Below are 21,104 nucleotides of genomic sequence, written 5' to 3'. Positions count from 1 at the left end.
TCCAAACTGTCTTTGAAACCTAAAAAAACTGAAAGTCTCCTAACATGTCATCTGCCAAATCACATCCAAGTCTTGGATTTTTATATTTTACCACGTGGAAACTTCACATCGCTTCCTTTTTTTCTAAATTTAAAGAAACCCAAAACACCCCATTACATTCCTAGAAGTGACGTCAGTTCAACTCAAACTCTAAGACACGGTGTGTGTGTAAGTTCGAAAAGGAATTTATTCAAGTTTAACATGAGGCAAACATGGTGATCGTGCAACCTTCGCTAAAACAGTTACATAAAAATATATAAAACCATTTATTTTACATTGCACAGTAAAACAGGTCTGAGCCTTAAAACACACAGTACACACAACATAAAAACCTGAGTGGTGAAATCAATAACAGCAGGAATACACTGAAATAAAATCTATTTTCCCTCTTGAATCATCACATCAATATTTGTAACTTAAGTCAAAGTGTTTTTTTTGATAAAGTTTTGCTTGTCGTTCTCCAGAAAAAAAAAACAACCCATCATGATCTCTTCAATGGAAAACTGGTCACTCCGATGTCTTGGTTGGTCTGAAACATGACCACGTTTGTAACCCAACAGGACTCAGCTGGACTAGACACAGAGTCCCGCTGTGCAGCACCTCAGGGACCGTCCCACAGGGTGTAGCAGACGAGCTGACGGGCCGAATGCTCCCCAAACCGCACACACACACACACAAAGTTCTGACTTTGAGAGTTCGTTCCAGGTACTTCACTGCCTCGGGATTTCAACCACAGACAAGCCTTTGCTCCTTTAAAAGGTCGACTCACCTTGTGGTGTGTAACCAGGAAGACGGTTTAGGCTTGATTTGTCCAGGTGGGGGAGAATGGAATTTAGTTAATGGTCTTTAAGATGGCATCACGTCTTTGCATAAAGAATGTCTCTGGATAACCAACAAAAATCCCTGCCGAGAGCTCTCAGAAGGACTGACGTCTTTCTGACGCCTCAAACCATATTCCAGTCACCTCCATTGTACTGAGGCAGGAGGCCTGAAAACCTGAACTAACACCACAAAAACCATCTGCGTGGAGAGACACCTAGGTGGGAAACTTCTTTTTGTAATTTGGGTGAACTAATCCTTTACAGTTTTCAACCGCGGTTCATGCGTCAAAACAACGACCCTATATTAAAGCCTGAGCCCCGTGTCAAACTGCTGGACTCGGACTCGGACTCGGACTGGGGCCTGCGTCATTTGCATGGCTCCCGTTTGCAGCATTTGGTTAAGAGCGCGGGCAGAGCTGCCGCTCCAGCAGGAGGAAACAGACTCTGCCGTAAACGACGGTCACGTTTAAAGACGGGACACACACACACGCAGAAGCCAACATGAACGTTCAGTGTTTTCACAGAGCTGGAAGCCGCCAGGACAGGTTACAGCAGGAGAACAGGAGGACGAGGAAGAGGAAGACGCCCCCTGCTGACAGGTTTATGTAATCGTGTTCAGAGTGAGGTGAGGAGCCGAAAGTTACCGGCCGGTCACAGGCCTCATTTCAGGTCTAAAATCACAGCTACACGTTGCGTTTCACCGGAGTCTCCCATCCCGAAGCCACCAGAGACCCTGACCGCCAGTTTGTAGCCCGAGACCTGGTGATCGTGTGAAGTTTTTACCGAACCCGAGGGGAACAACTGAAGCTTTTGGCAAGTTCGGTGAAAGTGCTGAGGGGCAGACTACGTCCGCTGCCTGTCAGACTTCCGAGGTAATTTCCCACCTGTGCCGATACCTGTCGGCCATTTTGCAGTGTGTGTGTGTGTGTGTGTGTTTATTTCTCTCTCTCTTTGAAAGGACAGCTTGATGCTTGTTTGAAACTTTGGGCACAAGTGAAAAGCTAAGAGGCAGATTGGAGCCCACTGCTTCTCGGTTTCTTAGGTACGTGCTCAGCTCTGATGTCAGCTGATTCTCAGCTCTTCCTCGGAGTCTCGGCTTTGGATGTGATCGGTGAGCTGAAAGTTGCTTGTTGCACAACAGGCTGAACGATGGTTTTTATTGCACATCTGGATGTGTTTTCATCTTTTAACCACAGCATTGAAACAGATGTTGCTCATTAACCGGGTCCACTCACAGAATTCCCTCGAGACGGTGGAATTTCACCATTGTGCGTTTTTCCGATCACAGAAATAAAAGCAGTTTCATCGGAGGAAAACAGGATGTGATGTAATGCGATGTCACTCACGGTCAGTCCGAGTCTTTTTTGAAGGTGAAGAGGAAGATGATGATGCCGGTCAGCAGCACCATCATCATCACCACAGACGTCAGGAGGAAGGCTCGGCACGCCGGCTGGCCCGTCAGTCTGAACAGAGCGCCGCCCACACCCTCCGCCTCGCCGCGGCCCCTGAGAGGCGGGCTGGGAAGCCCCACGTCCAGGGAGCGGTTGGCGGACCTCAGAGATGTCAGCGACCTCTGAGTCCACTGCCCACGACTTTCAGATGACCTTAATGAGAAACAGGCAGCGTTACTGGTCAAATGAAGCTGAGAGTGAACCAACAATCAATAATCCAATAAAATCATCGGGAGCGTCTTATTATTTTCAGTGGCAACTGAATATTATTCAGGTAGACTATCACATCTTTCGTCGACGGGGATCCTTCTCAGAATATGCAGGTTAATCAGTAACGGATGTGGAATTGTTCCTCCAATAAACCAGACTGCTGAGCTGATGTTAGCGTGTAAAAACAGACCGGCATGTCAGACCATATTTATTTCCATGTCGTAATCAAACAGTTCCTGCCAGTGGCTTGTTTGGCAGGTTGTCGTTTCTCTTCAGGACACAGAGAGTGTGAGCAGCCTTCGTTTAAACTGCTACACCCTCGATGTCCCAGAGTGTGGCGTGTAACGGCAACACCTCGGCTCAGTGCAGGCAATGTCTGCATCACAGACCACTACACCCGGCCAAAACTCTCACCACGGGTCCACAGAGCGTAAAGGGAGCAGAGCTCGGGTTGAATTAATGGGATTTCCTTTCTGAGTTCACGCGTGTTTTTTTTGGGAGGCGAGAGCACGACAGAAAACCTGTACATGAGTGTCACACGTAAAAACTGAAAACCACGAGAGTCGACTTTCAAAACTCTTAAAATCACATTTTTTTTCTAAAGCTCATTAAGAATCCGGAGTCCTGACCTTTTGACCTCCAGCTTCCCTCTGTTGCGTTGGAAGCGGATGCTGTAGACCCTCTGCATGGCGGCCGGCAGGTAGGACAGCACGTCCGAGTCCGTGGTCAGTTTGGGCAGGCCGAGGGTGGGCAACGGCGTCAGGCTGCGGCACAGCGGGCACTGGATGGCGCTGGGCTCGGCCGACTTGACGTTGATGCGCGCCAGGCACTCCAGGCAGAACGTGTGCCCGCAGCGAAGCATCTTGGGACAGCGGAAGATGTTGTTGAACTCGCTGAAGCAGATGGCGCACTCCAGGTCCGGGCAGGTGTCGTCGGAGCGCGGAGACGGGAGAGGAGAGGGGCGGAGGTCCGGGGACGGGATGACGACGGAGACCTGGCGGGACAGGGGGGTGGCGGGGGCGAGGTAAGGGTTTGGAGATGGAGTCTGGGCTCGAGGCGAGACCGGAGCTAGGCTAGACAGAGGCCTGGATGCGAGGCCGAAGCCTGGATCTGGGGCTGGAAGTGGCAAGGCGGAGCAGTCCGAGTTCGGGGACAGGATCGGGTTTTGACCTCCATCTTGGTCTGACGAGGCCTGAAGGGGAGGAGAGCTATGGCTCGGGACTGTCAGGGAGCTGTGATCTGTCTGCATGACTGGAGGGCATGGTAAACCGGAGAAAGGCGGATTATGGGAATTATCATAGGGGCCAGGGGCTGAATATGGAGGCAGACTCGGAGGGCCGGCAGCAGCGGCATCGCGCGGGGGAGCGTTCCGGTTCCCGAAACCGCAGGGATCCATGACTGGTGGACAGCAGGACGGAGGAGCGAGCGAGAGAAGCTGCAGAGATGGGGGATGCTGAGCCTTCAGCAGGCGGCAGCGACGGGTCAACGCACGCGAGCGGGACGGAGGCCTGATGACGACGTGACGAAGATGCTCCTCATGCAGCCTCAGACGCCCTAATCAGAACTCGCCCTGTGGGGGGAGAGACCTCGTCAATACACCGCAAACCACCGGGATTAAAGCCACTTACAGGCTTTACCAAAACTAAATGATATGTGGCCAGATGTATGCGGACACCCGTCAGGTTTTCCCTTAACGCTTCAGCACCAGGTCATATTTTAGACGACAGATTTCTTGCATCTTTGCGTCAATAGTTTGTATTTGTCCCTTTTCTGTTTCAGCATTAATGGTCATATGAAACAGTCGATATAAATTGAGCTGAAACGATTAGTCAGCTGACGGAAAATTAACTGGCGGCTAATCTGGTCATCAAGTTCATGTTCCTTCATCCATCCAGCTTTTCAAATGCGACAGTTTTCTGCTTTTTCTGATCATAATTTCAGTTATTCACAAACCAAACAATCAATCGATTAATCGAGAAATGACAATAATCCCATGTTGCAGTCCTATACACAGTGAAACAGCTCAGAAGCATAATAATGAATAATAATAATCATCTAACAATATAATGTTTAACAGTAAAACAGTAACAAGGGACATTTTTCCGCCTTGAGTATTTTTAATGACTTAAGTACATTTTCCTGATTTTACTTCCTCACTTTCACTGACGTGACGTCCATGCGGGACTTTTACACTGTTAATGTTCCTCCACTGGAACGATGCTCTGCTACCACATGCTGCTGCAACGTCGGTGTCCATGGACGCTTTGCATCTTCCACCAGGCTCTATCTGGATTCGGCTCAGAGTAACACCGCTCATCTGGTCGAGGTTAAACCACCGACACCCACACAAGAATTTCCAGACTCGCAAAGAACTATAGGTTATTTCACACAAGATGCCACGGTTCCCAAACACACCAAACTTAGCAGGTGGAATTTTGGGAATGTATGAAGTGATGCACAAGTCATCTGGAATATTCTTTTAACTCTCCAGAATTCGAAAGAAAGCTAACGGTCACTGAATTAGAAGACAGACGGTACCCACCTCCACAGTTACGGAGAACTACAGTCAGTTCTAACACATTAGCTCAGGGATCACATTTCCTCTGCTTCAACTCGCACCAGGTCTGCGTCTGGATGACTAACGCTGAAACCAAACAAATGCTCTCATATTCCAGCTTAGCGGGTGTCCGCAGAACAGAAATTTGCATGGTCGTTTTATTTACAGAAGGGAAATAACATGCAAAAATAGGCTCCTCTAACATAAACCAGGAACTGCAGGACCCGTATCTGAGCCAGTCCGTTCACGTTTCGGGTTTCTGACCTTCAGTCTGTCTTCGCACACACTGACTTGACATCTCCTGTTATGATGTGTAGTTTTGCCGCGGACACGGAGGCAGATGCCACGATCAACAGATCACCTCAAACACACTCGGTGTCCCATCTCTGATCCAAGGGGTCGAGAGGAAAACATCCGTTCTAGATCGACAACACGGCTGCAATGATTAGCTGATTAATCGACTGGTCAAGCGACAGAAAATTACTGGGAAACTATTTTGAAAAAAAAACCAAACAATCACTAAAGTGATTTTTCAAGTGTTCATCCGACCGACGTCACACTTCACATTTTTATCGCCGCGGACCCAAGGAAGTGCAGCGTGGACTGAAGTTTTGATGCATGAGCGATTCTCGAGAAACATAAAGAGAGAGACATCAGTGGACAGGCTGTTAGGTCTGGGGACGACTCATCCACGTAACCGACATCATCGATTACACAGCGGCGCGGCGCTTTGATGGCTGCGCCCGGTCAGAGCGTGGATTCCCTGGAAAACAAGCTGCAGCTACGAAACCTCACACAGGATCATCTAAAGTCTGGTTCTGTTTAAAGCAGAGACCCCAGCGCTGCAAACTGGAAATGGCTCATTGCAGCAGAACAAATATTTTCCTTTCATCACTAAGGAAAATATTTGACACATTTGCCAATGAGTCCAGTGATGAAATAAATCCGTGTCAGGTTCAGTTTAAGGTTTAAGTCAAGTTCCTCAGTAAAATACTGATTCTCCAGTTCAGGGAAAAGGTTACTATGACTCCCAGTGATTACATTAATCTACAACCACTCACCAGTTTATTAGGTACACCCAGATAAAACTATGTCCTCCAGCTTAATTCATATAAATGTGGTGGGAAAATTTCAGGAAGACCCAGCACCGCAAGTCCCGGCCTCCAAAGTGACATCCTCCTCCACAACTTTATAATCCTCAGGAGGGAGGATTTATTACAGGCCTGGTGGGTCGCACCGCCTTAGATTCACCTAGATGTACCTGATACAAGTGTGTGTGTGTGTGTGTGTGTGTCACGGCAGCTCTTCTGAATCCGTGGTCCAGTATTCTCTGATCAGGTTTCTGACCAGCAGCGTCCGTTGTTATCGTTAGCACCATAACACAGCAGTGAGGCGGAAGCTGGATGAGGACTGAACGTTGACCTACTGATGAGAAGCCGAGCAGGACCTGAACCGGCGCCGCGCTCGTTATATGTTCACATACAATAACATCACTGGGGTTTGGACTGTTGGACAAAACAAGGCATCTGAAGACTTCAGCTCGGGCTGGTCAACGTCAGGCTCAACAATCTTCCATTGCTTTAAGGTTCCAGTGACACTGGGGGAAGCACCGCCATGGTTTCCTGGCGTTGTTGTGAGAATCTCTAAGAAAATGTACGAGCGGCCTCCGAATTCGGCGGAGGCTGCAACACCGGGCGCCTTCACGGGGCGGGTACGGGGCAGGAGCCGGTTGCAGAGTAGACCTCTACGTCCACTAATCCATCAATGCCGAATCTGACTTGAGACCCTTTTCATTTAAAAAAACATCTAAAATGAGCTGTCGACGAGGTGCGTGCCGTTGCACGTGAACGGGAAATATAAAACTATAAGGTTTACGAATGAAGTTTGGTGTGCAAGCAGAAAACACTGCTCTTACCATTTAAAAGTCACCGCCGACTGATGTCCTCCCCCGCCCCACACTGCACCATCATTGGGTCGCTGTCACGCACTCGGGCCTCGCTGGAGCTCGGGTCTGACGGCCAGAGTTTTTGCGGTCGTCCCCTAAGCTCGGGTTCTCCCTTTCGCCCTGCTTTTGCGGTGGCGACACGGCGTCTGAGTAGCCGAATAAAAAAAAGAAACGAGGAAACGGGTTATCAAATCACCTGCCGGCCTCAGGCGTTTCCTGGCCGCGTCCGAAAGTTAACACACCTGAAGAAAGTGACGCTGATTAGCGGAGAGCCGAAGGTGAAGCTCTGCATTTTTACCGAGAGGCTGAAGCCCCTCGCCCGGTAATTAGCCCGGAAACATTCGTTGACGTGGTTTTCCGTCATTATTCACGTATTTTAACTGATTTTTAAATGCATATTAAACGACCCCTTTTCATACAACTATTCCATAATGGTCAAGAAAACGTCCGAAATGTGAGGCTTACACCAAAAAAGTTAAATTTCCACAGTAAGCTAGCTTCCTTAGCAGTTAGCTGGTCAATTAGCAGTTGGTGCTAACAGCTACGCACAACAACCACAGAGAGGCCTTAAAAAAATGAAACGTTATCCACCTGAGAAAAACTGCCAATAATAACCGGGTCTCTTCGTCTTTTCTAAACATTATGATACACTCATCAGAATTCAACACAGAAAAATTCATTGTGTGCAGCAGATAAGCAATGCAACTGTGGACTGTTAGCTACTCCGCCAACTTTTGTATGGCTGCTTGATAACCTTATCAAACTCAATTTCATATTCAGGAACAGTACTGACGCTGTAATTCTTTATTAATCTGAATTTATGATACTAGTTATGGATTTTAATTACATGTGACTCCCAGCGGTGGTGTCGGCTGTGCGGCCATTTTCTCCTTTTCACAAATAGTGAAGGGGACGCTTGAAAAACTGCAGTTCTCTCTTCTGGTCATATGAAATCAGATTTCAGTTTCATTTCTACTGTGGTTTGGATCGTACCTCAAATTAATAAACGTAAATGTGTGTGTGTGTGTGTGTGTGTGTGTGTGTGTGTGTGTGTGTGTGTGTGTGATATACATACACACACATATTGTGGATCTACTTACTCGCACTCTTGTGTAGGTTTATTGCTGGAGTTTTGTTCCAATGTACATTATACATACGACACCCAGGACATGTCCCTTAGAGCTAAGCGCGGACGTAATGGCTGTAGAGAGGTGGAATTTAGCGCTAGAAAGACTCTTACTTTAGAAGATACCCACTTGGTTTTTGGATTCGGCCAACTACCAGAGCTACAGGCTTGAGGACTGTGGATTTTGACCCCCATCTTTTACAGCGTAGTTGCATTACAAAAGCCTTTCGTCAAACCAGTATTGACAAGAAAAATGATTACACTGAACGATAACTTCGAATGTACGAAAATGAGTAAATACAGTATGAGTTTTGGGTCAGCCTTAGTATCAGCAGATTCCCGATATTAAAGGACTCTTGGTTTGGGGCCAACAAACTTGGTCGGCGCATCCCTTTAATTACTTTTTGTACACTTTATGGTGTTCATTTTAAATTGATAAAATTCGATCAGTGACCCATAGTGACACAGTGCAAACATGTTTTTAAAATTTTTTGCAAATGTTTTGAAAATCCAAAACTGAAATCTCTCATTCACAAAAGTGTTCAGAACCTTGTCTGTAGAAGCCCCTTTGGCACAGTCAGAGACTAGTCCCGAAGCCACTCCAGCGTTGTCTTGGCTGTGCGCTTTGGGTCATTGTCGTGCTGAAAGGTGAACGTGGCCCCAGCCTCCCATCTCTTCGGAGGACTTCTGAAGCTCTGTTAGAGGGACCGTTGGGTTCTTGGTCTCCTCCCTGACCGAGACCCTTCTTGCGTGGATACTCAGTATGGCCGGACGGCCAACTCTAGGAGGAGTCCCGGTGGTTCCAAACTTCTGTCATTTCACAATTATTGAGGCAACTGTGTTCCTGGGAACACCCAAAGCTTTGGAAATGCTTTTACACCCTTGCCCTGATCTATGCGTCACCACAGTTTTATCACGGAGGTCTACAGAGAGTTCCTTGGACTTCATGGTTTGGTTCTTGTCCTGACATGCAGTGTGAATTCTGGGACCTTTTATATACACAGGTGTGTGCCTTTCTAAACATACTGTATGTTATATCAAAAAAAGAAAGAGTCTGAATTCTTTCTGAAGCCACTGTTTACGTTCAAGTAAAAAGAGACTGCTGTTTGATTCCCATTTCCTACCAAGAGTCGACATTTATTCCTTTTATTTGATAGTTGATGGTGAAGAAGCTGACAGGAAACATGGGGAGATAGAGTGGATATGACAAGCAAAGATCCATTGTTTAACCATGGGTGTGGTCCTTATGTAGCATATGCTGTAATGATTCGTCTCGTTTCTTTGAAGCATAACTGTTAGATCTGAAAACTGACTTATTTGTGAAACAGGGATTGGTAACGGAAGGCCCAGACAAGTGGTAGGAGCTGATGGGGCGTCAGATCAGTAAAAAGCTCGTGAAAACGTGTAACATGAAGAAATTTCAGAGCCATGGTTCTTGATTTAATGTATGCACGATTACTAACAATTAATGAAATAAAAACTTAACATCAGTCATTTGGTGTGAAGTTCTTTTTGGCTGACCAACGCTCCCAACAGACACCTCATCGCTCTCAGAGGTGTGATTAACAGTCAAACTGCAGGTCAAAGTTCTGATTTATTGAGTGTGGCTGTGTCGCTGCCAAGTTTGGTTGGATCATATTCAGAAAAGGAGCAGGAGAAAGCTCTAGATCAGTATTTGGCTGCATACTGTATACTGTCATATATTCATATTAATCTGACATTTTAACATTGTTATTAGGATCGTCACAGTATACCAGTTCACTTTATTTCTAACATTTTCCACACCATGACATAATTTTTCTTGTTTTTGAAAGTTTTTCCATCTCTTCAGGCAACCACTGGCCTCCTTTTCCTTGAAAATCAATGCGTAGAGGCTTGAAACTTGCTGCAGACTCATAATATCGCAATCAACAGTCACCTTTTTTCTATTTTCAGATTATCCTGATGCTGTGTTTATTCTTAATGCAAGGTAGAATAAATAATTGTGTTTCAAATATAGCTGGTGCACTTCATTGCTTGTAGTTGGCAAAAAATTGTATAACTTAGAAGCAGACTTTTACTACATTGGCAGATCCTTCCTTTGTAAACCTAAATGGACAAACTTCACATGTGGAGAACCCTGTAATTTCACCCAAACTGTATCTGCCAGATTTGACTGATCTGTAGATCTGTGTCATAGGTCAGCTCTCCCGATGAAGTGGATGTTAAACTTACTTTGTTTCAGGGACAGATACACGCATGTCCACAGCGATGGACATTTTTAGACATTTTCAGGTTAAAAGAAATACACTGGCAGGTTTCTTCATGGCAGACTGAATTTCTCGGAATATGCCTTTAAACAGCTGCCATTCCCTCTCCGGTTGATAGCTTCGGCTGGTGATACTGGATTAAGTTTACACATGGTTGTATAGTTCGGTGCTTTCTTTTCAGTGTCTGAACCGAGGGTTGTTCTGCTGGGGAACAGCTGGTCTGAGAGGAGAGACGTGGGGAACTTCATACTGGGAGAGAGTAAGTTCAAGACAGAGGAAGAACCAGACTGTCGTCAGAGAGTCAGTGGACAGTTGGAGGAGAAAGAAGCAGTTCTCATCAACACCTCAGATCTGCTGCTCCCCAGTGTCTCTGGAGACAAACTGACAAAGTTTATAGAAACCTGTGCGAGACTCCCTGATCCTGGACCTCATGTTCCTCCTGCTTCTACAGCCCCAAGACTTCACCAAGGAACACAAACTGAGTCCCTGCAGAGTCCTTCAACTCTTCAGTGATCAATCATTTGATCATTCTCTCGTGCTGATATCAGCCCGTGGAGAGGAGAGTTCAGGTCAAAACTACATTAGCCATTCGCCCTTAAAAGACATGATCAGAGTGTGTCGATACAGACACTTGAAGAAGGAGAACCTTGAACTTGAAGAGCTCTTCGCACGCTTCAGCCAAATTGTGAAGGAGAACGATGGAGATCACGTGATCCGTGACGTACTTGAGGACACGGGGTCTTATTTATCCAGTGGTCGTGGAAGCATGAAACTTGGGGAGGCAGTCAGTCCCGACCTGGATCCTGTGGGAGCTGTTGGTAGGTTCAGGAACAGTTTTTATAATGTCATGAATACAAATGGTCGTTGATTAGGCTTAAACATTAAGATAAGAGTTATTACACACACACACACACACACACACACACACACAGACTCACAAGATGAAAACAATATTAGTAATGACTACTTAGTACTCATGTAATAATGTAGTAAGGACTCATGGGTCAGAATGTCAACATGTGGACGGGCGTCCCATCACATTTGTTACACAGCTGGAATCTATCTGGTATTCAGCAAAAAGCAGTTTACGGCAGTGAACAAACAGTTTAGAACTTCCCAGGCATCGGGAAGACGTCGGCGTGCTGCGGTCGGCGGTTTTGTGTTTTGACGGTGACCAGGTCTCGTGCTTCACGCGCTCCATCACCAGTCGAAAGTAAAACCAGCCGGTGTAAGCGAATTAAATGAATCTACTGCTGCAGTTCACTCGACATGAGGCGTATTGGCTTCTGTAAATAAATCACAAGCGACGGCCTTTTCGTTGCAGTGGTCACAGATGGGTACAGCGGCCAAAAAGTGCACTCGAGTTAACGTGCTAAGTAGTGGAAGTAAAAGCAAACTTTAGAACCTCATTATGTTTCAATGGCTCAATATTCACATTAAATACAAAACATTATATTTGAATATGGGGCAACATCCCTGAACAATCTGAAGCCTCGTATTATGATACTATTAGTATCCTGCCATATGTTTATCCGAGATATTCTGTCCTGCTAATACTTAATAAGCCGGGAGGAATAATTCTGTTTTGGGTGATGAGCTCTCAGCAGAATCCTTGTAGCGTCTTGGATTCATTGAGAGCTCCTTCAAGCAGCAGAGCCTTTCCTGCAAAATCTTAACTGTTTGACCATTTCATATAAATGGTCGATTCCTGGACATAAACGTCTCTGATTGAAATAGAGAAAATGCAGCTACATACCCAGGCCAGCTGGATAAGCTGAATAATGCAGTGACTGCGCCATTTCCAGGTTTATGTTTCCATCTAGTGGCCAAAGCAGAAATGACCTTGTTTGTGGTCTTTCACATGGAATCAGCCATATATCCGACTGCGGTGTTACACCGACCTAAAGTACCTGACAAATTAGGAGTAATATTGCAGCAGTTTAGGAAGGAATGACCACAAGTTTAGCTACTTCAATACATCTGGACCAAAAGTGGTTGACCAGACCCTGAGGGCATGTGCAGCAGCAGAGACTCATTTTTAGCCCTGCTTGAGTTCTAGGTAGAGTAGTCAGCAACACCTGGGCAAAGGCTTCACGCAGCCCCCTTTTTTCCCCGTTTTTTGTGGCGGTCAGGGAACAGTTGGGTTGGTGTTCCAGTTACCACTGATGCATTAATGTACAACTGTGTTGAGAGGTTAGTAGAAATGAATTCACTCCTTATTCCCAGGATACTGTAGACACTTCTCAAATTTCCAAACCTGATCGTTATGTGTGGAGATCAGCCTTTCAAAGCAAGAGTATCGTGGCGAGATGTTTTGATGCGTCGCTTCGTCGTGCCCAGAACCCAAACGGGGTCTGTTGGCCGACCTCGTGTTAGAGAGGTGTCGCACTGGTTTGAATACGGGACAGTCCAGTCAATCTGCCTGCGTTTTTAAATGCAGAGCCAGAAACTCGGTTTAAAAGTGATTGATTGAAAAGTGATTGTCAATCAATTTTCCAATTACTTTTGAGCCCCTGAAAATGAGGGACTATGTATAAAAATGGCTGTAATTCCTAAAGAGTCAATGTGATATTTTTGTTAAACCCCTTAAAAGCTGAAAGTCTCCACTTCAGTCACATCTTGATTGAAGTGGTGTACAGAGGTAAAATCATTAAAACTGCGTCACCGTCCAAATACTCATGCAACTCACCGTATGTGTAACTTGTGCCCCAGACATCTTCACTTTGTCCGAGCACCCAGTGAGAAGAGAGGTGAAAACATGCAGGAATCTGCGTTTCCCTGGACCAAATGTTCTGCTGCTGTCAGTGAAGCCTTCTGATTTAGGTATGCATCCTTGCACACTACAGATTTTTGCCAGAGCAAAAGAACTCATTTGAAGGGTCCTACAACTTGCTAGCCAGGCAAAAGATGCAGTTTTACATTTATAGACTTTACACCCGAAGTTTACGCTCCTGGCTGAAAGGGGTTCAGTAGAACACAGAGAGGAGAGAAAATAGAAATTGATTTACTCACCTGCCATATGACTGACAACACAAATAACTAATAAACAGGAGTGTGTTGAGGGGTGTAGAAAATGGATCTACCCACCAGACTAAGAATCAGATGTTAAGGTCTTTAAACACCAGTGTGGAATTGCCACACCAACTTCACGCCAGTAATATTTATTGAAGCAGTATCCTGTCAATGACAGAATTTAGCTGTGCAAGAAAGCCTTTTTTAGCCCCAAGGTCTATTTGGGTTCTGTTTTGGGGTTTTTTTACGACTTTTTGGCAGCTCCAGGAACACATCTGACCAATCACGATGCAGCTTGCTGGGAGGAAACACAAAAACGTTCGACATGGTGGATCGTCTGGTTGTTGCTGTATTTTTGGGACAAAAAAGGACAAACAGCACGGGGACTCTGTGAAACCTTTTCTGCCAACCAGCTAACACTAGCTACTCCGCTAATGCTAGCTGAACTATATTAAAATGTATATCATTTGACGATTACATTTTTGTCAGAGCAATATTTTCGAACCCACACTCACATTATCGCATAAGGTTTGATGCGAATGTATGTGGTGCGTTAAACGCGAACATTTGCTATTTCATGTTGTTTAATCACATCGTTCCTGACGTGTAAAGACCTTTATGGTAGCTAAGGTAGGTTTTCTCAAGCCCCGGTTCACTGTGTGTGTCTCTCTCTCTGCCCAGAGGTCCCGTCCTCATAGTGGCACCTCAGGGTTCAAACTCCCTTTAAAAGTCTGAACAAAACCAGGAGACTCCCGAATTCCAGGCAGGCCAGTGTTACGGAGCACAGAAGAGATAACAGTAGATAGTAACCAGTCACTACAATCAGCAAGATATATACATATACACACATATATATATATACACACAGACACATTATATATATATATATATACACACACACACACACACACATACACGTGTGTGTATGGATCTTTCTCTTGAGACATCCGGCCATGTAGGTCAAGTTCACAGTGGCCTGTCTTCATAACACTACTTTGTTCTGTGGAGCTAAATCTATTTATTTTATACATTTTTGTTCTGCTCAATAAAATCAGAGGTTATTGAATGGAAGTGGGTTTTTTTGTTTGCATAATATGTAATGTGTGTGTATAGCCTTGAAATTTGATTTCCTATTTCATCATAGCACCAGTTTGTTCTCATGTATAATTACATCAGGTCATACAGATGAGCATCTGATTGTTAAAAGCATCTGTGAAAAACACTTTTGTTCCATAAAAATGATTTTTAAACCTCTTTTCCAACTTGCAACTCTCTTTCACCCAAGGACATTAGCAGGAAGTGACATCCATTAGCTGCACCGCTCACCCTCGAGGGTTGCAGGGCTGGAGTCAGTCCAGGCTTAGGTTGGGCCTGGACAGGTTGCCAGTTTATCACAGGGCTGACACAGAAAGAGACAGTCACACCTACGGGCAACTTAGTCAGCAGTTGTGAGGACTAAAGCCATTTCTTTAGGATTAAAGGTTGAGCACTTTGCCTTTTAATGATGGCTGTCCTTTAAAAAGGTTTCTCTTTTAAATCTTAAACAGCAACAGTTTTGGTTTGGTTTCCCAAAGAGTTAAGATGTTTTAGACACACCCACACAAAATTTTGTTTTCATTATAGACTTCACACTTTAATGTGTTTTCATCTCAATAGAGATGTTTTAAGAGAAGTGTGTTTTTTTTTTTTTTTTTTTTTTTTAAAAATCCCCAGCCACCCAGTATTTTTTCCTAACCCTGAATCTTGCCTGCAGGTACAAATATTCAGAGATCAGAGCAGTAGCACTGAGATGACACACTGCTGTCCAAGCTCGATCGCTTAGCAAACGAGAAAAGGCAAACTAGATGAGCCTATTGACATTTTAGTCACCTCCCAGCTGAAACGGTGCTTGGGCGGTAAGAACGCGGGCGGAGGACTCAGATTTCCGTGTGTAAAAAAAACGAAAATTCGCAATGTGCAAGGCCAGACAGCAAAGGACCAAATTAGAGAAGCTGTAAACAATTGTTGGCATTTTATTGATAAGTATAAACACTGCTGGAGACCACCGATACAGCTTGACTCAAGACAGTCAATTGACAGAATGGATGGGGGGGTGAATATTGATGTGCAATTATTGCATTAGATTGTTAAATAAGTAGAAAAAAAAAGATTCAGTGATAATACTGTTTTCTGACCATCAGTAGGTTATCACCAGGAGGAGCGAAAGCTGTGAGCAGAGTTAGACCAACATGTTGAGAAATGTTTGAAAGGTCAGAGGAGGTTCAGTAAGATTCTGAGGACATTAAAATGTAAACAGTCGCTGCATTATTCTTGTATGTGGCATCTCGAATCTTTTAGTCTGTTCACACAAGATAAACCAGAGACGTTTCTAGTTGGATGGAACAGATGAAGAGCATGTCGGCTTCTGCCGCGGCAGAGGACGACGACGTGGAGCTGCCTAGAAGCACTTGCGGTGGACGATGGCGGGCCCAGACTCGTCGTACTCCTGCTTGCTGATCCACATCTGCTGGAAAGTGGAGAGGGAGGCCAGGATGGAGCCGCCGATCCAGACCGAGTACTTCCTCTCTGGGGGAGCGATGATCTGAAGGTGAAGACGGAAGAGAGAGAAAAAAAAAGTTGATAAAGTCTGAAAACTGAAGCATTGAGTTCTCCAGTCACAACCACATCAGTGTTTGAAAAAGTGAATTTTCAAAACTATGAGGAAAATCTTAGCACGTTTTCACTTTGTAAAATGTGGTCAGAGTGTATTGAGAGCAGCTTGACAGATTTAAAAAACAAACTGTCTAGTTGAGTCTCACACTAAAGATTCAAAATCTACTTGCACTGGGTATGGAAACGGGGCAGCGTTTATTTTAAGTTGTCGTCTTAGTTTGTTCGCAAACTAAATATCCCAAGGTTAAAGTAACTGATCATATGGGATTAAAAACTCTTAAAAATCTGGGTTTACACATCAGACCCTGAGAAAAACCAAGTGTGTTCACTTGGAGCAGCAAAACCTATAAAAAGACAGAGTCCAGAGACTCAAGACAGACCTGCAGGCAGACTGAGGGTCTGAAAAAGCTCTGCAGTCCTCACCTCTCACGACAGATTAGGTGAATTAGAATGTGATGAGTTGTCCTTCACGGATCTGCATGAACAGAAACTGTACCTTGATTTTCATGGTGGGTGGGGCCAGGGCAGTGATCTCCTTCTGCATGCGGTCAGCGATGCCGGGGTACATGGTGGTGCCGCCGGACAGCACGGTGTTGGCATACAGGTCCTTACGGATGTCCACGTCGCACTTCATGATGCTGTTGTAGGTGGTCTCATGGACGCCGGCCGACTCCATTCCTGAACACCGACAGAACGGGAGTTATATTGTTTGGTACATACAAGACCAGAATCACGTATGACGACGTCCTGATGGCAGAGGAAAACATTTACAAATTTTTATTTTTTATTTTTTAAAAGATCAGATAGAAATAGGAGTCTTTAGACCGTTAGAACTAGAAAACTTGAAAGAAACTCAAAGTGCCAAAGAGGTCTGGACTCCTCTTGGACTGATTGCTAGTTCTAGTTTTAAAAAGATTGTGTCATGGGACCTTGTGAATCTGGATGTTTACTGCACAAAATTGTTCACTGAATTCACTTCAACAGGAAAGAAAAGTAGAGTTGAAGCTAGACCCCCAACCATCCTCCTGGATCAGGTTCTCAGCATCAGTCGGTGTGTGTTACAAACCGATGAAGGAGGGCTGGAAGAGCGTCTCCGGGCAGCGGAACCTCTCGTTGCCGATGGTGATGACCTGTCCGTCGGGGAGCTCGTAGCTCTTCTCCAGGGAGGAGGAGGAAGCCGCCGTCTGCATCTCCTGCTCAAAGTCCAGAGCCACGTAGCAGAGCTTCTCCTTGATGTCGCGCACAATCTCGCGCTCGGCTGGAGTTCAGAGTTGAGATGTTTGTTAGAGAATAGACGGAACAGGTTCCACAAATATTCTGACCATAGAAAACTTGATTGAGATGATTCAAAAAGTCTGCAGACATTTACTCGTTTTTAAAAAAAAATTATAAAATAGCCTAAACCATTTGCCTCAGAGGTAAAAGTCAGTGTGTTGTACCAGTGGTGGTGAAGCTGTAGCCCCTCTCAGTGAGGATCTTCATCAGGTAGTCCGTCAGGTCTCTGCCAGCCAGGTCCAGACGGAGGATGGCGTGAGGCAGAGCGTAGCCCTCGTAGATCGGCACAGTGTGGCTGACACCGTCACCAGAGTCCATCACAATACCTGCAAGGCGGGGAAAATATAAAAATTCTGATTTCACACCAATCAGCAACCTGCTGAGTTAGGCTTTTAAGCAGGAAGTGAATCTGTCAAAGGCCAGTTTGTGACAGTGCTCTAAGGTCTCACAGCTCAGAGGGACCGGTTTAGTTCTCTCTCACCTGTGGTACGACCGGAGGCGTACAGTGACAGGACGGCCTGGATGGCCACATACATGGCAGGACAGTTGAAGGTCTCGAACATGATCTGGACCAAAGACAAAAGGGATGTGCGTGACTGTGGAAGCAGTGACAACCGCCAGAACGCGAACTGACAAGACCAGACTAAAAACTGGTAGCTCGTTTTCCCTCCTTTTTACACACTGGATGTATTGTAACCGAGGATACCGACCCAGTCGCTAGCATGGACAGTGCTAGCGCGAGCTTTAAAATGAGCGGTTTAAAGTTCAGCCTGACCCGTCTGCACACACACCTGTGTCATCTTCTCCCTGTTGGCCTTGGGGTTGAGCGGAGCCTCGGTCAGCAGGACCGGATGCTCCTCGGGGGCGACACGGAGCTCGTTGTAGAAGGTGTGATGCCAGATCTGCAAGACAGGACAGCTTGTTAGGACTGTGACTAACAGAAAAACCATCCGACACATTCGCTGCGATCGTTGCCCGTTCACGTCCTGCATTCCCGTTGCACTTTTCAGCTTTTAACATGTTTCTACATATTTTCCAGTTTTGCTTCATTATAATGAAGTTAAAGCAGCAAAAACAAAAACGGCATGTCGATTATCAGGGATTTCACTTTGCTGCTTCTTATTCACAGGGATGGATTAAAAAAAGGAGGAAGTTAAACAGAGACATTCACATGTTACAGCAGCAGAGACACAGGTTTATTCTACACAAGCGTCCCTGTGCAAGGGGGCGCATCCAGATCAGCCTGACCACACGTGACGCGTTAAAACTGCATCTGTGGCAAAACGAGAGTCCAGGAACAGTTCTGAACGTGGGACTCACGTTTTGAAATCCCAAACTAAAAAACAAACATTTTCTGTGCAGTGGTTCTGGTTCCAGCACGGACGTGTCCAAAAACCACAGTAATGTGTTCGTTTGAACCTCTGACACTTCACTGTGCAGGACAGAAAGCTACGGATTCTAGGGTCAGTTGTGTCCCCATCAGACCTGGAGGACCGGCTGAGCCTCAGAGGCGTAAACTCATGTAAAACATAACGCCGATGTCCTCACCTTCTCCATGTCGTCCCAGTTGGTGACGATACCGTGCTCGATGGGGTACTTCAGGGTCAGGATGCCTCTCTTGCTCTGAGCCTCGTCTCCCACGTAGCTGTCCTTCTGCCCCATTCCCACCATCACACCCTGCGCGCACACGACAAACATAAAACAACGCGTTGAATTGATCCGTGTTGAGGGTTTTTAACGGTCCAGAGACAGAAGGTGGTTCTCAGGACGTTACCTGGTGTCTGGGGCGACCGACGATGGACGGGAAGACGGCACGGGGGGCATCGTCTCCGGCGAAACCGGCCTTGCACATGCCGGAGCCGTTGTCAACAACGAGGGCAGCGATGTCGTCATCCATTTCTGAAAGCAAACAGATTAATGAAGCGTTCTGCGTTTTCTTCTTCCATTCATTCACACTAAGCTGCTCTGCGCCCCCCTTCATTTTCTCCATTTGTTGCTTCTTTCATTAGTGTTACTATTAGTTAATTTACCATTACTCTGTTTAGTGTGTCTCTAAACTTTAGTTAACAGCCTGTTAATCTGAATAAAATTCTCAGTTTTTAAAAAGCACCTTTTTGGGGGCGCGTGCAGTGTTTTAGATTTCAATGCTAATTTAATACAAATATAAAAGCAGAAGTCAGTTTTTAATGTGCATTTTTAAAAATAAAACATCATTTGGAATAAAGATTTAAGCACAAGTTATCCAATGCATCTGAAACATGTCAAGATGTGTGATCGTTTCCTCGCAGGGTTTAAATACTTTAAAAATCAGTCCATCATGAGGAGTCTTTCTGGAACCAGCTTTACTTTCAGGACATCTTTTAAAAACGTTCCCTCTCTGGAGGCCCACGCAGACCGACAGCTGTTTGTCAGGCGTGGCAGTTCGAGTCATCCAACCTGATAAACTCGTGAGCTGCAAGTCCCATCACCCAGTCGGGACAGTTTTAGAACCAGTTCAGGGGGAACAAAAAAAACCACACCTTTCTAGCAAATTCTTCTGATCCAGGACGTGTCTCTCTCTCTCTGATGCAACGTGTTAATTTAAAAAAATAAAAAAAAAGGATGATATTTTAAAGTGAAACCGTTGGATGTGAGATGAGTCGAGTTAACTGCAGCACCAGGTCCGTGAGCGAGGGGAACGGGTTCTCGTGCTGAATGAGCAGCCAGGATGTGGGAAGGCCCAGCCCTCCCCTCAGGACATTGCTCAACTCACATCCGCTCATTGACGTAACCAGCAACTCAGCTGCAAATTCAGTCAATAAATAGAAAATAAATTTAAAAATTAAAAAAAACCAACTTGACTGATTAAAAGAAATGAGGCATTTCAGGAAGCGCGAGGGAATAATTAGACTTTAGCTCCTTCAACAAGCCTTTAGACACAGAAGCTTAAAAAGCTTCCTGGGACCATTTGCTTTTGCATGATTGGTTTCAGGATGGATCTCGGTCTCTGTCCCGGTTTAGCTGCTGAGAAACGCCCGTTCTCAGACTTTCAGAGAACCCGGTCAGATGCATTTTCCTGAACATGCTGATCTCCGACCAGATACTGGTTTAACTCCTGAGAGACCTACACCCGTTTGTGTGATTACTCGGAGAAAAACAACCAAATAAAACTTGTCAGAAAAGTTCTGGCCGACGCGAGACTTGTGAGTTAAGTTAAACCATTTCTCTTCATTTCCAAAGGAAGAAGACGTCCGGTCTTCAGCTGGAAGCGAGTCTCATCCATTCCTCTCTGTCCTCTGCCTAAACTCGACTGCAGCGGTTTGGTGCGTTTTTTGTTTTTTTTGTTTCTTTGGGTTTTGCGGTGAGATCAGAAACCGCGGAGGGTTCTTACCTGTGCAGGTGAGTCTTGGGTGAGTCTGTCGGTGAGGTCTAGCGGGTGTCTCTCGGCCCCAGCTGTGCTCGGTAAATGCAGCACCGCCAGCGGAGCCGCACCGGTTTTATTGGCCTTGGCGGGACCGCTGGCGTTGTCCATAAAAGGTAACGTTCTCTCACCTGCCGCGCTGATTTGTCCAGGTGAGCGCGAGCCTTCGGGTCGTCCCAGCTCGCGTCTCGATTGGCTGGAGAAGGCATCCGTCAAGGGGGAGGGGGTACGCGCCTGTGCGGGGTGAAAACTGGTTTCCTCCCGCTAGAAAACGCCCCGCAGGGCTTTTTCTTTTTTTTTTTTTCTCACTGAAATCACGGAGTCCACCGGAGCGGGAGAGCCGCGACCGGCCCGTCACGCCGGAAGG

The 21,104-nt window shown here is 45.8% G+C and overlaps 2 protein-coding genes across 2 annotated transcripts; both read right to left on the bottom strand.

Annotated features, from left to right (window-relative positions):
- Positions 1-208: 208 nt before the first annotated feature.
- LOC120804649 lies at positions 209-7,304 on the bottom strand. Its single transcript, XM_040154139.1, has 3 exons — positions 6,994-7,304; positions 3,151-4,091; positions 209-2,464 (listed from the first exon to the last, which is right to left on the bottom strand). Exons 2-3 carry the CDS (start codon positions 3,915-3,917, stop codon positions 2,209-2,211), a joined length of 1,023 nt encoding a protein of 340 aa, XP_040010073.1. The 5' UTR covers positions 3,918-4,091; positions 6,994-7,304; the 3' UTR covers positions 209-2,208.
- An 8,093-nt stretch (positions 7,305-15,397) lies between these two features.
- On the bottom strand, positions 15,398-20,840 carry LOC120804648 (actin, non-muscle 6.2). Its single transcript, XM_040154138.1, has 9 exons — positions 20,708-20,840; positions 19,112-19,236; positions 18,886-19,014; positions 18,129-18,239; positions 17,819-17,903; positions 17,502-17,663; positions 17,129-17,320; positions 16,559-16,740; positions 15,398-15,991 (listed from the first exon to the last, which is right to left on the bottom strand). The coding sequence occupies exons 2-9, from the start codon at positions 19,232-19,234 to the stop codon at positions 15,848-15,850; spliced, it is 1,128 nt and encodes a 375-aa protein (XP_040010072.1). The 5' UTR covers positions 19,235-19,236; positions 20,708-20,840; the 3' UTR covers positions 15,398-15,847.
- Positions 20,841-21,104: the final 264 nt, after the last annotated feature.

This window comes from Xiphias gladius, chromosome 19 (genome assembly GCF_016859285.1).
Source record: "Xiphias gladius isolate SHS-SW01 ecotype Sanya breed wild chromosome 19, ASM1685928v1, whole genome shotgun sequence".
Taxonomy (NCBI): domain Eukaryota; kingdom Metazoa; phylum Chordata; class Actinopteri; order Istiophoriformes; family Xiphiidae; genus Xiphias; species Xiphias gladius.
Note: the sequence above shows the minus strand (reverse complement) of the source record. Positions and strands in the feature narration are given on the sequence as shown.

What these genes read in the sequence shown, in the direction of transcription:
- LOC120804649 (XM_040154139.1), bottom strand. Translation starts at nt 3,917, where the DNA reads ATGGATCCCTGCGGTTTCGGGAACCGGAACGCTCCCCCGCGCGATGCC. An exon ending in GGGAAGCTGGAGGTCAAAAG is followed by an intron (nt 2,465 to 3,150) that starts GTCAGGACTCCG and finishes TTTCTCATTAAG; the next exon opens with GTCATCTGAAAGTCGTGGGC.
- LOC120804648 (XM_040154138.1), bottom strand. Translation starts at nt 19,234, where the DNA reads ATGGATGACGACATCGCTGCCCTCGTTGTTGACAACGGCTCCGGCATG. An exon ending in TCGGTCGCCCCAGACACCAG is followed by an intron (nt 19,015 to 19,111) that starts GTAACGTCCTGA and finishes GTGTGCGCGCAG; the next exon opens with GGTGTGATGGTGGGAATGGG. An exon ending in CTTCCAGCCCTCCTTCATCG is followed by an intron (nt 16,741 to 17,128) that starts GTTTGTAACACA and finishes GTCGGTGTTCAG; the next exon opens with GAATGGAGTCGGCCGGCGTC.